General features: G+C 38.2%; 1 protein-coding gene across 4 annotated transcripts in view; it reads left to right on the top strand.

Annotated features, from left to right (window-relative positions):
- Window positions 1-15,249, top strand: part of LOC101083473 (S-adenosyl-L-methionine-dependent tRNA 4-demethylwyosine synthase TYW1) — a 212,081-nt gene that overhangs the window by 68,653 nt on the left and 128,179 nt on the right. For all 4 annotated transcript variants that reach the window (XM_023247040.2, XM_023247039.2, XM_023247038.2 and 1 more), the window contains one exon: window positions 6,371-6,489. In XM_023247040.2, the coding sequence (XP_023102808.2) occupies window positions 6,371-6,489 (119 nt within the window). The remainder of the gene's footprint in view (window positions 1-6,370; window positions 6,490-15,249) is intronic.

The raw sequence follows: 15,249 nt of genomic DNA, 5'->3' as shown, positions 1-15,249 counted from the left end.
TACACATACAGTATATACATGTCACGTATATGTATGTAACACTCAGAATAACCACTGCAAACACTATACAAAGAGCTACAAACAACTACAAATATTTACAAAAGGATACACCAAAAAACAAGATAAATTAAGATGTAATCCCAAAACACGTTTAAGTAACCTGCAGGAAATCAAGAAAGAGTAACAGGTATGAGAATGAGAGGAAACAAGCAGGAAGCATAATAAAATAGCAGACTTAAGGGCTAGTGTATCAGTAATTGCTTCAAATACAATTCTAAGTGTACCAATCAAGTGATAGCTATTGGCAAAATAGTCCTGTAAAAAAAACAGGACTCCAAGATATGATGTCTGTGAGAAGCTCCCTTCAAATTTAGTGACATGGGTGGGTTGAGTAAAATGATAGAAAGCCATATACCATGCTGACAGTAATCCAAAAAGCAGGTTTGCCTGTGTAAATATCAGATTAAGTTGACCTCAGAGCAAAGACACTTTCTCTAGAGACAGAGAATGACATTTCATAATGAATAAATGATAATCCATACTAAGTGAGTATATACCAAACATTGGAGGCTCAAAACTGACCTAGTTGAATGGAGAAATTTATAAAAATAAAACTTCACAGTTCTTGTTGGGGGCTCTGAAACCCCCTCTCAACCTCTGCTGGAACTACTTGACTAAAAATCACAAGGTTCTAGAAAATCTGAGCAACATAGTTGATTAATAGGATCTAATTGACAGATAAAGAATATACCATGCAGCAACAGCAGAATACATATTTTTTCAAGTGCCTTTGGAACATTGACCAGGACAGACCATGTTCTAGGCCATTGAACAATCTCAACGAGTTTACAAGAATTGAAATCATATAGTTGTTCCCTGACCATAATGGACAAGCTAGAAGTTAATAGAATCGAAAGGTAAATCTCTAACTATATAGAAATTAAACTAACTCCCTTCCTTCCTTCCTTCCTTCCTTCCTTCCTTCCTTCCTTCCTTCCTTCTCTTTTTTCTTTCTTTCTTTCTTTCTTTCTTTCTTTCTTTCTTTCTTTCTTTCTTTCTTTCTTTCTTTCTAATAATATTGGTTTCAGGAGTAGAATTTAGTGATTCATCGTTTACATATAATACCCACTGCTCATCCCATCAAGTGTCCTCCTTAATAGCAATGACCCATTTAACCCATTCCCTCTACCCACCTCCTCTCCAGCAATTCTCAGTTCTCTGTATTTAAGAGTCCCTTATGGTTTGTCTCCCTCTCTGTTTTTATCTTATTTTTCCTCCCTTCCACTGTGTTCATCTGTTTTGTTTCTTAAATTCGACATATGAGTGAAATCATACAATATTTGTCTTTCTCTGACTTATTTTGCTTAGGATAATACACTCTAGTTCCATCCATGTTGTTCTAAATGGCAAGATTTCTGTAATATTACATTATGTGTATATACCACATCTTCTTTATCCATTCATCAGTTGGTGGACATTTGGGCTCTTTCCATAATTTGGTTGTTGATAATACTGCTATAAACATTGGGATGCATGTGCCCCTTCGAATCAGCTTTTTTGTATCCTTTGGGTAAATACCTAGTAATGCAATTGCTGGGTTGTAGGTAGTTCTATTATTTTTTAAAATTAATTTATTTTTTAAATTTACATCCAAGTTAGCCTATATAGTGCAACAATGATTCTAGGAGTAGATTCCTTAATGCTGCTTACCCATTTAGCCCATCCCCCCCGACAACCCCTCCAGCAACCCTCTGTTTGATTTCTATATTTAAGAGTCTCATATGTTTTGTCTGCCACCCTATTTTTATATTATTTTTGCTTCCTTTCCCTTATGTTCATCTATTTAGTATCTTAGATTCCTCATATGAGTGAAGTCATATGATATTTATCTTTCTCTGACTAGTTTTTTAATACCCTCTAGTTCTATCCAAGTAGTTGCAAATGGCAAAATTTCATTCTTTTTGATTTCCGAGTAATACTCCATTGTATATCTATACCACATCTTCTTTATCCATTCACCCGTTGATGGATGTTTGGGCTCTTTCCATACTTTGGCTATTGTCGATAGTGCTGCTATAAACATTGGGGTGCATGTGCCCCTTCGAAACAGCATACCTGTATCCCTTCAATAGATACCCAGTAGTGCAATTGCTGGGTCGTAGTTCTATTTTTAATTTTTTAAGGAACCTCCATACTGTTTTCTAGAGTGCCTGCACCAGCTTGCATTCCCACCAGCAATGCAAAAGAGATCCTCTTTCTCCACATCCTTGCCAACATCTGTTGTTGCCTGAGTTGTTAATGTTAGCCATGCTGACAGGTGTGAGGTTGCATCTCACTGTGGTTTTGGTTTGTATTTCCCTGATGATGAGCGATGTGGAGCGTTTTTTCATGTGTCAGTTGGTCATCTGGATGTCTTCTTTGGAGAAGTGTCTATTCATGTGTTTTGCCCATTTCTTCACTGGATTATTTGATTTTTGGGTGTTAAGTTTTAGAAGTTCTCTATAGATTTTGGATACTAAATCTTTATCTGATATGTCATTTGCAAATATCTTCTCCCATTCCGTTGGTTGCCTTTTAGTTTTGCTGATTGTTTCCTTTGGTGTGCAGAAGGTTTTTATTTTGATGAGGTCCCAAATAGTTCATTTTTGCTTTTGTTTCCCTTGCCTCCAGAGACGTGTTGAGTAAGAAGTTGCTGTGGCTGAGGTCAAAGTGGTTTTTGCCTGCTTTGTCCTCGAGGATTTTGATGGCTTCCCATCTTATTTTGAGTTTATTTTTGTGTATGGTGTAAGAAAGTGATCCTGGTTCATTTTTCTGCACTTTGCTGTCCAGTTTTCCCAGCACTATTTGCTGAGGAGGCTGTCTTTATCCCATTAGATATTCTTTCCCGCTTTGTCAAAGATTAGTTGGCCATGTGTTTGTGGGTCCATTTCTGGGTTCTCTATTCTGTTCCATTGATCTGAGTGTCTGTTTTTGTGCCAGTACCATACTTTCTTGATTACAGCTTTGTAATACAGCTTGAAGTCTGGGATTGTGATGTGTCCAGCTTTGGTTTTCTTTTTCAGGATTGCTTTTGGTATTTGGAGTCTTTTCTGGTTCCATACAAATTTGAGGATTGTTTGTTCTAGCTCTGTGAAGAATGCTGGTGTTATTTTGATAGAGATTGCCTATTGATATTTTGGGGAACCTTCATACTGTTTTCCAGAGTGGCTGTGCCAGTTTGCATTCCCACCAACAGTGTAAAAGTGTTCCCCTTTCTCTGCATCCTCTCCAACCTCTGTTGTTTTTTGAGTTTAATTAACACATTTCTAAATAAACCCTGGGTCAAAGAAGAAGTCTCAAAAGAAAAGGAAAAAAAAAAACAAAACATACAGCTGAATGGTGGTAATAAAAATAAAACAAACTGTACGTGGGTTGTAGCTCAAGCAGTGCTCATAGGGAAATTTACAGCAGTAAATGCTTACATTAGAAATGAGGCAAGATATCAGATCAGAAATCAATGAAAATCTAAGTGTAAATGTAAATAAAAATCTAAATGTAAATCTAAATAAATGTTGTTTCATTAGAGGACTCAGTACAGCAAAATGTCAGTTTTCCCCAAATTGATCTATAGGTTTAATGTAATTCCTATTAAAATCCCAGTAAGGTTTTTGTAGAAATAGAAGAGCCTAAACAGTGTTGAGGAAGAAGAAGAAAATAGGAGGAATCCTACATCCTGATATTATAGCTTACCGTATCAGACCCACAGATTGACAGAACAGGTTAGAGATCCCAGAAAGAAACCCACAAACATGCCTAAACGACTTTTTACAAAGGTGCGAAAGCAATTCCTTGGAGGAAGGATAACCTTTTCAACAAATGTTGGGATAATTAGACATCCACAGGCAGAAAACCACCACCAAAATGCACACACCCGAAGTACCTGCACACATAACGCGTTGCTTTTAAACTTCACATCTTACATAAAAATTAACTGAACGTGGGCCATGAACTACAGTAAATAAAGTAAAACTCTACAACTTTTAGAAAAAAAAACAGTTTTAAAATTTTAAGTTTATTTATTTTCAGAGAGACAGCGTGAGTGGTGGAGGGCAGAGAGAGAGAGGGAGAGAGAGAGAATCAATACGGGGCTTGAACTCAGTTGGGAGATCATGACCTGAGCCCAAACCCCGAGTCGGATGCTCAACTAACTGAGCCACCCAGGTGCCCCAGAAAAAAAGCGTTTTTAAAAGAGAAACGTGTCATCCCTCTTCTCACATGACTCTGTCTCTCTTATCCGTTTATCCTTTCATCAGTACTTCAGTGCTGTTTGGACATCACACCTCTGGGAAGTTGTCACTTGTCCGGTGAGGCTGGCTGGGTCAGTCATCCGTCTCTCAGGCTCTCGTAATACCTTACTGGACATTTGTCTTTTCTCTGCTTGCCCTGCCCGGCATCTGGGTCTTTTCATGTTTGGGGAATTCCCTTTTGAATTAGCTTTGTTTAGGGCAGGGGCCCATTGCCTGCTTCAGAAGTTAAGGAGGAGAGATACTGTTTGCTGGTACCATGTGCTGGCAGCGGGGGTATAACAGTATCATCAAGGCTGGTCATTCTCTTTGCCCAAGACTTTGAGTGTGGAGTGAGAGACAGAAGGGCTGGGACGTGGAGGGTTCATTCTTGGGCTCGTGGCAGAGGCATCTCCATTTCAGGGGTGGTCGTGGTCATGGTAGCCACAGAGCGGTGGCGTCTACAGTAGATGGCTTCTGAGGGATTGAGGGGTGGTCCTGTGGCCAGCCGTCCTTCGTTCCCGCCTTTCTAAAGATTCTGTGATCTGTGGGGTCCTTTTAACAAATCCCTTTTCTTTAGCCAGAGTCCGTTTCTGTTGCTTGCAAAAGAATCTTGATTGATTCAATCACCCTAGCATAATAGTATTGCACGTTTTGCCTGTTTACTTGCCATTTCCTCCTCAAACTAGATCATGGTTGGGTCTCTGTCTTGTTCATTATTGTACATTCAACACACGGCATGCTTCAGGTATATTAACCTTTCAGTAAATAATGAAATGTGCAGGTCTTCAACCTTGTTTTCCCAATGCCCTGATATTTAGTGGTAATTACGCTGTGATTTTGGCATTTAGTGGGCTTTTATTTTTAGTTTTCAGTGCTGTTTGCAAGATCTGAATGTTTTGTTTGCCTTCTGGATATTTTATTGGCAAATTGGAAGAGAATTCGTAGTTATCTTGAACAATATTTTTCCTTCACTCCTTAGTTTTCCTAATCCAAGTACCAAATGTGATGGACTGGAGTACGCTTTTCTATCAGGAAAAAATAAAATAAAAGACTTTGTGATTAACCAACATAATAATCAAGCTGGTAGATTTTTTTTTATAACTTTCTTTCATTGTGGATAGCATCATAACGTTAGAGCACACTGATGTATAGCGTATACACACACATACACACATGCACACGCACACATATGGGCTCCTTGTGTCTCCTCATTTTTCCTGTTGTTAATTCCATGATATTTCAGTCACAGTTGAGATGAGGCAACATCTCCATTATCTTGGATGACTTCATTTTGCCTGGATGACTTTGTTTTGCCTCTCTAATGGAGAATACCTTTGATTGTACCTCCTTAGCACTCTTCCCCTTTCCTCCAATAATATGAGCCAACTCACCATGATCTTTTTTGCGTAGCCTCCTCACAGGTTTCACTTTTACCGAAATCAGGCCTATCTTGCAGAGTTTCTAGATGGATTTTTCTGATGACATCTGAAAAAGCTTGATAATATCTTGTGATTCCAACTCTAAGTTTATCTTACAGTATTTCTTCAAATTATTTATTCTTACTAGACTCACCGCAGTTTTACCACTCACATATTAAATCGTGTCCTTTTGGGGGGAAAATCTGTCTCTTAACACACATGCCACTTGTCCCCTCAGCAGTTTCAGTATGTTCAAGTTCCACCATTCAATTGACATAGAATATGCTCTAGGACGCATTCCCTTACTCACTCTCCCTTTCTCAAAGCAGAGATACTCTTTCTTAGGAGTGCTACTCCCCTCTAGGAGCCTGTCTTATCTATCCCTTGGTGTTACATATTATTGTACTAATACTATCTGAAGCGGTTGAATGGATTTGAAAATGAAAGCATCAGTGCCATCTTCTCTATAGGGCTTTCAGAGCTAATGGATCATAGGTTTATTTCATTGGGTTTTAGAAAATTTAAAGCACCATCAAAACACTATAATGTTAATTTTCTGCATCATGCGGATACCGTAGGGGCATTTATGGTTATGAAATGCACCTTTTTTTCTTAAAAATGATGCCTTGGTGTTTTCTTTGCCTTGAGGGTTTTATTCAAATTATCATTTGTTTTTTACTTTTGCAGTCGATGCTCCGAGGGAGAGGAGGTTGCTACAAACATACATTTTATGGTATCGAAAGCCATCGTTGCATGGAAACTACCCCAAGCTTGGCATGTGCAAATAAATGTGTCTTCTGTTGGCGGTAAGTAAAAATGAATGGCTGTGGTGACCGAATCCGTAACCATCTGTAATAATCAGTTTCTGTTCAGCCTTTCATTCAAATTTACCTAAAGCTCTGCTGGTTTTAGAAGTAATCCCCATTTCCTTTTCTAATATTATATATTTACGCATTTGTTTTTCCTCAACCAATTTTGTCAGGGATTTGCCAAGTTTTTGTCTTTTTGAAGACATAGATTTTAGCTTTGTGAATCCTTTGCATCACAGCTTTGTTATCTTGTTCAATAGTCTATTTTTTTTTTTTGTTTTACTCCCCTGTTCTTTTTCTAACTTAAATTAGACTGTTAGCTCATTAATATTCAGTCTTCTATAAATCATTAATCAGGAATATTCATCTAAGTACTTCTTCAGCTATGTTCCATAGATTTTGATTAGTTAATTATTTTTCAATTATTTTTTTAATTGGAATATAGTTGACACACACAGTAGATTCAGGTATGCGATACAGTGATTCAGCAAGTTTATACCTTATGCTGTGTTTACAAGCATAACTCTCGTCTGTCACCATACAGCATTGTTACAATGCACTTGAATGTTATTTCCTTGTCTGCATCTTTTATTTTTGTGATGTATTCATTCCGTAAGTGGAAGCCGGTATCTATCACTCTCCTTCACCCATTTTGCCCATCCCTTATTCCTCTCCTCTCTGACAACCTGAATCAGTTTGTTCTCTGTATTTATAGCTCTGATTCTTTTTGTTTGTATCTTTGTTTATTCATTTGTTTTGTTTTTAGTTGCTACACATAAATGAAATCATATATGGCCTTTGTCTGTCTCTGTCTGCCTTATTTCACGTAGCATAATACCCTGGAGGTCCGTCCAAGTTGTAGCACATAGCAGCACCTCATTCTTTTTGGTGGTTGAGTAATATTCCACTGTATGTATACGCCACATCTTCTTTATCCAAATGTCTGTTGATGGACACTTGGGCTGCTTCCATATTGTGGCTGTTGTAAATAATGCTGCAATAAAGTGGGGTGAATGTATCTTCTCATTTCCTTTGGGTAAGTACTCAGTAGTGGAATTATTGAATCATATGGTAATTTTATTGATAATTTTTTAAAGAATCTCCACACTGTTTTCCCCAGTGGCTGTAGCAATTTACATTCCCAACAACTGTGCACCAGAGTTCCTTTTTCTCCACACCCTCACAAATGCTTGTTATTTCCTGTCTTTTTTACTCTAGCTATTCTGACAGGTAGGAGGTGATATCTCATTGTAATGTTGATTTGCATTTCCTTGATGCCTGGTGATGTTGAGCATTTTTTTATGTGTCTGTTGGCCATCTGGATGTCTTCTTTTAAAAACTGCCCATTCAGGCCCTGTGCCCATTTTAAATCAGATTATTTGCTTTTTGGTGTTGAGTTGTACACGTTCTTTATATGTTTTGGATACTAACCCCTTATCAGAAGATATTTACAAACATCTTCTCCCATTTAGTAGTTGCCTTTTAGTTTTGTTGATTGTTTCCTTTGCTGTGCAGAAGGTTTTTTTTTTTTTTTCTTTTCTTTTTTTTGCTGTAGTCCCAGTAGTTTAATTTTGCTTTTGTTAACCTCACTTGAGGAGACATATCTAGAAAAATGTTGCTATGGCTGATGTCAAAGAAATTACTGCCTATGCTGTCTTCTAGGCATTTTTTATGGTTTCAGGTCTCACATTTAGGTTTTTAATTCATTTTGAGTTTCTTTTTGTTTATGGTGTTAGAAAGTGATCCAGGGGCGCCTGGGTGGCTCAGTCGGTTAAGCGGCCGACTTCGGCTCAGGTCATGATCTCACGGTGTGTGAGTTCAAGCCCCGCTTTGGGCTTTATGCTGCCAGCTCAGAGCCTGGAGCCTGTTTCAGATTCTGTGTCTCCCTCTCTCTGACCCTCCCCTGTTCATGCTCTGTCTCTCCCTGTCTCAAAAATAAATAAAATGTTAAAACAAATTAAAAAAAAAAAGAAAGTGATCCAGATTCATTCTTTTGCACGTGGCTGTCCAGTTTTCCCAGCACCATTTATTGAGGACACTGTCCTTTTCTCATTGTATGTTCTTTCCTCCTTTGTCATAGATTAACTGACCATTGAAGGCTGGGTTTGTTTCTGGACTCTCTATCATGTTCCATTGAGCTATGTGTCTATTTTCGTGTCTGTACTGTTTTGATTACTGCAGCTTTGTAGTACATCTTGAAATCTGGAATTGTGACACCTCTAGCTTTTTTCTTTTCTCTCAAGATTATTTTGGGTATTTGGGTCTTTTGTGGTTCCATATAAATTCCATATAAGTTTTATAGTTCCATATAAATTTTATAATTATTTGCTCTAGTTCTGTGAAAAATGCTGTTGGTATTATATTGAATCTATAGATAGCTTTGGATAGTATGGACATTCTGACAATATTAGTGCTTCTAATCCATGAGCATGGGATGCCTTTCCATTTGTTTGTGACATCTTCAGTTCCTTTCATAAGTGTTTTATGGTTTTCGGAGTACAGGTCTTTCACCTCCTTGGTTAAGTTTATTCCTGTGTATTTTATTCTTTTTGGTACCATTGTAAATGGGATTGTTTTCTTAATTTCTCTTTCTGCTACTGTGTTACTAGTGTGTAGAAGCAGCCAATTTCTGGGTATTTTGTATCCTGTGACTTGATTACTTAATTTTATTATTCAATTGTAAATATTTTCTAATTTATATTATGGCTTCCAAAGACATATTTAGAAAAGTTACACATAAATTAGATTTGGGAGATAATATTTTTGTTTTTAAATTTCAACCAAATTGGAGACACCTGGGTGGCTCATTTTGTTAAACATCTGACTCCTGATTTTGGCTTAGGTCATGATCTCAAGGTTTGTGAGTTCAAGCCCTGCATTGGGCTCTGTGCTGACAGCATGGAGCCTGCTTGGGATTCTCTTTGCCTCACTGCCCCTCTCCCTACTGACATGTGTGCATGCACACACATGCTCTTTCTCTCTCTCTCAAAATAAATAAACTTAAAAAGAAACTCAACCAAATTATAGCATGTGATTTTTAGTACAAGTTATTTAAAATTTACTGAGAAGTACTATATGTCTGGTAGAAATGGTTAGTGTTTATAAATTTGTCATATACTAGTGAAAACAGGGTACTTTTTTCTTAAGTTTATCCATTTATTTTGAGAGAGAGCGAGTGAGTGTGAGTGGGAGAGGGGCAGAGACAGAATCCCAAGCAGTTGTAGAGCCTGACAGGGGCGCTGAAACTCATGAATGGTGAGATCATGACCTGAGGTGGAATCAAGAGTTGGATGCTCAACTGACTGAGCCACCCAGGCACCCCAAAAGAGGGTATTTTTAATTGTTGGGTAATAAAACAGCAATGAAATTTATTTTATATAACTGATTATTTGTCTTATCATTATTTAGTCATCCCCTTTATCCATAATAATGCCTTTTTGCTTTAAAGTCTACACTTTGTGATATTAATATAAAGATACTAAATTTCATTTGATTACTAATTCTTGCCCAGTCTTTCTTTTTTTTTCCTTCATGTAACTTCAATCATTGTGCATGCTTATATTTTAGGTGGGCTACTTATAAACAAGTGTTTGGCTGGATAAATTTTTAAAAATCCACTTTATTGAAGCTTTGTTTATGTACAGTGAAATGCATTTGTTTAAAATTTTTAAAAAATGTTTTATTTATTTTTGAGAGAGAGAGAGAGAGAGAGAGAGAGTGTGTGCAAATTGGGGAGGGACAGAGAGAGAGGGAGAGACAGAATCTGAAGCAGGCTCCAGGCTCTGAGCTATCAGCACAGAGCCCGATGTGGGACTGGGACCCATGAACTGTGAGATCAAGACCTGAGCCGAAGTTGGTCACTTAACCTACTAAACCACCCAGGCTCCCTGAAATGCATTTGTTTAAAGATACAGTTCAGTGAGTTTTGGTATATGTGTACATCTGTGTGACTGTGACCACGATCAAGATGAAGGACATTTTCTGGGCACCTGGGTGGCTCAGTTAGTTAAGTGTCGGACTTTTGGCTTTGGCCCAGGTCATGATCTTATGATTCGTGAGTTCAAGCCCCATGTTGGGCTCTGTGCTGGCAGCGTGAAGCCTGCTTGGGATTCTCTGTCCCCCTGTCTCTCTGCCCCTCTCCCATTTGCAGGCACACATGCTCTCTGTCTCTCAAAAATAAATAAACATCTAAAAATACATATTAAAAAAAAGATGAAGGACATTTACGTTAGTCCTGGAGGTTCCCTTGTGCTCTGCCTCCCAGTTAATTTCTCTCGTCTTATCCTAGCACCAGGCAAATTGATTTTCTTTCTGACAATATGTGTTAGGTTGCTTTTTTCTATAGAGTTGCTTAAAAATGGAATCATTCGGTATGCATTTTTGTGTCTGGTTTCTTTCTTTCCTTTTTTTTTTTTACACATTCATTTATTTTTTTAATATGAAATTTATTGTCAAATTGGTTTCTATACAACACCCAGTGCTCATCCTAACAGATGCCCTCCTCAATGCCCATCACCCACCCTCCCCTCCCTCCAACCACCCACCAACCCTCAGTTTATTCTCAGTTTTTAAGAGCCTCTTATGGTTTGGCTGTCTCCCTCTCTAACTTTTTCTTTTTCCCTTCCCCTCCCCCATGGTCTTCTGTTAAGTTTCTCAGGATATCCACATAAGAGTGAAAACATATGGTATCTCTCTTTCTCTGTATGACTTATTTCAGTTAGCCTAACACTCTCCAGTTCCATCCACGTTGCTACAAAAAGCCATATTTCATTCTTTCTCATTGCCACGTAGTATTCCATTGTGTATATAAACCACAATTTCTTTATCCATTCATCAGTTGATGGACATTTAAGCTCTTTCCATAATTTGGCTATTGTTGAGAGTGCTGCTATAAACATTGGGGTACAAGTGCCCCTATGCCTCAGCACTCCTGTATCCGTTGGGTAAATTCCTAGCAGTGCTATTGCTGGGTCATAGGGTAGATCTATTTTTAATTTTTGAGGAACCTCCACACTGTTTTCCAGAGTGGCTGCACCAGTTTGCATTCCCACCAGGAATGCAGGAGAGTTCCCGTTTCTCCACGTCCTCTCCAGCATCTATAGTCTCCTGATTTGTTCATTTTGGCCACTCTGACTGGCATGAGGTTATATCCCAGTGTGGTTTTGATTCACATCTCCCCGATGAGGAGTGGCATTGAGCATCTTTTAATGTGCCTGTTGGCCATCCGGATGTCTTCTTTAGAGAAGTGTCTGTTCATGTCTTCTGCCCATATCTTCACTGGATTATTTGTTTTCTGGGTGTGGAGTTTGGTGAGTTCTTTTTATAGATTTTGGATATGTCATTTGCAAATATCTTTTCCCATTCTGTCGGTTGCCTTTTAGCTTTGTTGATTGTTCCTTTTCGGTGCAGAATCTTTTTATCTTGATGAGGTCCCGATAGTTCATTTTTGCTTTTAATTCCCTTGCCTTTGGAGATGTGTCAAGTAAGAAATTGCTGCGGCTAAGGTCAGAGAGGTTTTTCCCTGCTTTCTCCTCCAGTGTTTTATGGTTTCCTGTCTCGCATTCAATTCCTTTATCCATTTTGAGTTTATTTTTGTGAATGGTGTAAGAAAGTGGTCTAGTTTCATTCTTCTGCATGTTGCTGTCTAGTTCTCCCAGCACCATTTGTTAAAGAGACTGTCTTTTTTCCATTGGATATTCTTTCAAAGATTAGTTGGCCATACTTTTGTGGGTCCAATTCTGGAGTCTCTATTCTATTCCATTGGTCTATGTGTCTGTTTTTGTGCCAATGCCATGCTGTCTTGATGATTACAGCTTTGTAGTAGAGGCTAAAGTCTAGGATTGTGATGCCTCCTGCTTTGGTCTTCTTCTTCACTATTACTTTGGCTAATTCGGAGTCTTTTGTGGTTCCATACAAATTTAGGATTGCTTGTTCTAGCTTCGAGAAGAATGCTGGTGCAATTTTGATTGGGATCGCATTGAATGTGTAGATTGCATTGGGTAGTATTGACATTTTAACAATATTTTGTGTCTGGCTTCTTTTGTCACGTTTTTGGGATTCATTCATGTTGTTATATACATCAGTAATTTTTTTCCTTTTATTGCTGAAGCACACAGTCTATCGTATGGTTATATCACAGTTTGTTTCTCCATTCATCTTTGATTTTTTTCCAGGTTTTGACTGGATTATAAAGCTGCTGTGAACATTAGTGTATAAGTCTTTTATAGACCAATATTTTCTTTATAATATTTATTTATTTTTTGAGAGAGAGAGCGAGTATGCACACATGTGCGATCAGAGGAGGGGCAGAGAGAGACGGAAACACAGAAGCAGACTCTAGGCCCTGAGCTGTCAGCACAAGATTATGACCTGAGCTGAAATCGAATGCTTAACCCAGTGAGCCACCCAGGTGCCCCTATAGACCAATATTTTCACTTGTATATGGAATTGATGGATTTTTTTTTTAAGTTTTTAATGTTTATTTATTTTTAAGAGAGAGAGACAGCACGAGCAGGGGAGGGGCAGAGAGAGAGGGAGACACAGAATCCAAAGTAGGTTCCAGGCTCTGAGCTGTCAGCACAGAGCCCGACATGGAGCTCGAACTCACGAGCCATGAGACTGTAACCTGAGCCGAAATCCAATGCCTAACTGAACCACTCAGGCGCCCCTGGAATTGCTGGATTTTTAGAAGTCTGTTTGGAGTTTAGTTGGTCTTATTGTGATTGTTGATATTGATAAATATTGATACATTAATAAATTAACGAATATTTAATTCTCTCATTTTGTGATTTGTGTTTACCATGCTTTTCTACATTTTATTGTCTTTTTCTTTTTAAGACTACTTTAATGCTAAGGTATCATGTTAGGTGTTTTGTTATAGGAAGCTCTTTTATTTATCTTGCTGGAAATTCAAGGTGTTGAATTCAAATGTCTTTAAGCCAACTATAGTCCCTCATATGTAGAATTCAATCTTTTAAAGTTGGAATTTTTTTTTTTCAATGTTTATTTATTTTTGGGACAGAGAGAGACAGAGCATGAACGGGGGAGGGGCAGAGAGCGAGGGAGACACAGAATCGGAAACAGGCTCCAGGCTCTGAGCCATCAGCCCAGAGCCCGATGCGGGGCTCGAACTCATGGACTGCGAGATCGTGACCTGGCTGAAGTCGGACGCTTAACCGACTGTGCCACCCAGGCGCCCCTAAAGTTGGAAATTTTAAGCGAAAGAAAATGTCTAAATTGCAGAAATCTTTTGTGCTTGCTACTAATCCATTTTTCTCTTTCACTAACACCTGTTTGCTTTTCACCACCTCAATTCTCTGCTGGCTGATGTCTCCATTGCAGTTCGTTTTGTTATGATAGCTAGTGACTTCTTTACTATCAAATCGAATAGAGGTGACTTAATTCTCTCAATTGAACTCCAGGAAAACATGCTAGAAAACAAGGATCTCTACTTCTATTGGATTCAGACACACCTGTCTTTTCTAGTGTTTTCTCCCAGCCCTTTGACAGTTACTTTTTAATTTCCCTTTTAGCTCTTTGGCTTATTGTTGACCTGATGAATTCTTTCTGATTCTACCCTTGGCTTTCTTTTGTTGCTCTATGTTATAATGGGAGGGGTAGTAAACCATCTCTGTGGCTTCATTAAATACCTGGAGTTTGACACCTTTCTATTCTTTATCTCTAGCCCGTCTCCTTTCTGAGTTTTCATCCTTGGTTTGCAGTTGCCTGTTGGATATATTGTCTCAGATGATCCACAAGTACTTTAAGTCCCGTTTGTCCACAGTGGAATCTATTATACTGTTAACCTCTTCATACTATTTTGGTAATGGCACCATTAGTTATCCAGTGGCTTAGGCTGAAAAGTTCTTCTTCCTCTAACTCACTATATCCATTTGTATACTTAATTCTAGAGTCTCAACATTTCATTCTTTAGCAACCAGAATGATTTAATACTTTCCAGTCTATGCCATTTCTTGATTTATCTATCATATTGGTACAAGACCTATAATTCTTCTCTTGAGAAAAGGTTTTATATCATTGGTCATAAAAGTAATCCATGTTTATTGTACAAACTTTTGGAAAATACCAAAAAGTATAAAGAGAAACAACTATCTATAATTCCAGAATCCAGACAAATCATAGTTAACACTTTCCAGTATTTGCTTTCATTCTTTTTTTCCTGGGTCTTCTCACTTTTTTAAAAATGTGGTTGAAATCATTCTCTAATTTGTTTTACATCCTTTTTTAGTCTTTAAAATAAGACTCTTGTTCTATCATTAAAATCTTATAGGCATAAACTTTTTGTTTTAAAATAATTCTAGGGGTACTTGGGTGGCTTTAGCTAGTTAAGCATCCAACTTCGGCTCAGATTCATGAGTTTGAGCCCCACATCAGACTCTGTGCTCATAGCTCAGAGCCTAGAGCCTGCTTTGGATTCTGTGTCTCCCTTTCTCTCTACCCCTAACCCACTCGTGCTCTGTCTCTCTCTCCCTCAAAAATGAATAAACATTACAATTTTTTTAAAAATAATTCTCGGTGTGATGTGCCTGGGTGGCTCAGTTGGTTAAGCATCCAAATTCAGTTCAGGTCATGATCTTGCGGTTCGTGGGTTCAAGCTCTGAGTCGGGCTCTGTGCTGAGCTCAGAGCCTGGAATCTGCTTCTGACCCTGTGCTCTGTCTCTCTCTGCCCCTCTCCATTCATGCTCTCTGAAAAATAAACATTAAAAAAATTAATTACAGATTTGCAGAAGAGTTACA

This window comes from Felis catus, chromosome E3 (assembly GCF_018350175.1).
Source record: "Felis catus isolate Fca126 chromosome E3, F.catus_Fca126_mat1.0, whole genome shotgun sequence".
NCBI classification, from domain to species: domain Eukaryota; kingdom Metazoa; phylum Chordata; class Mammalia; order Carnivora; family Felidae; genus Felis; species Felis catus.
The sequence above is the reverse complement of the archived record's forward strand: the minus strand, read 5'-3'. Positions and strand labels throughout refer to the sequence as shown.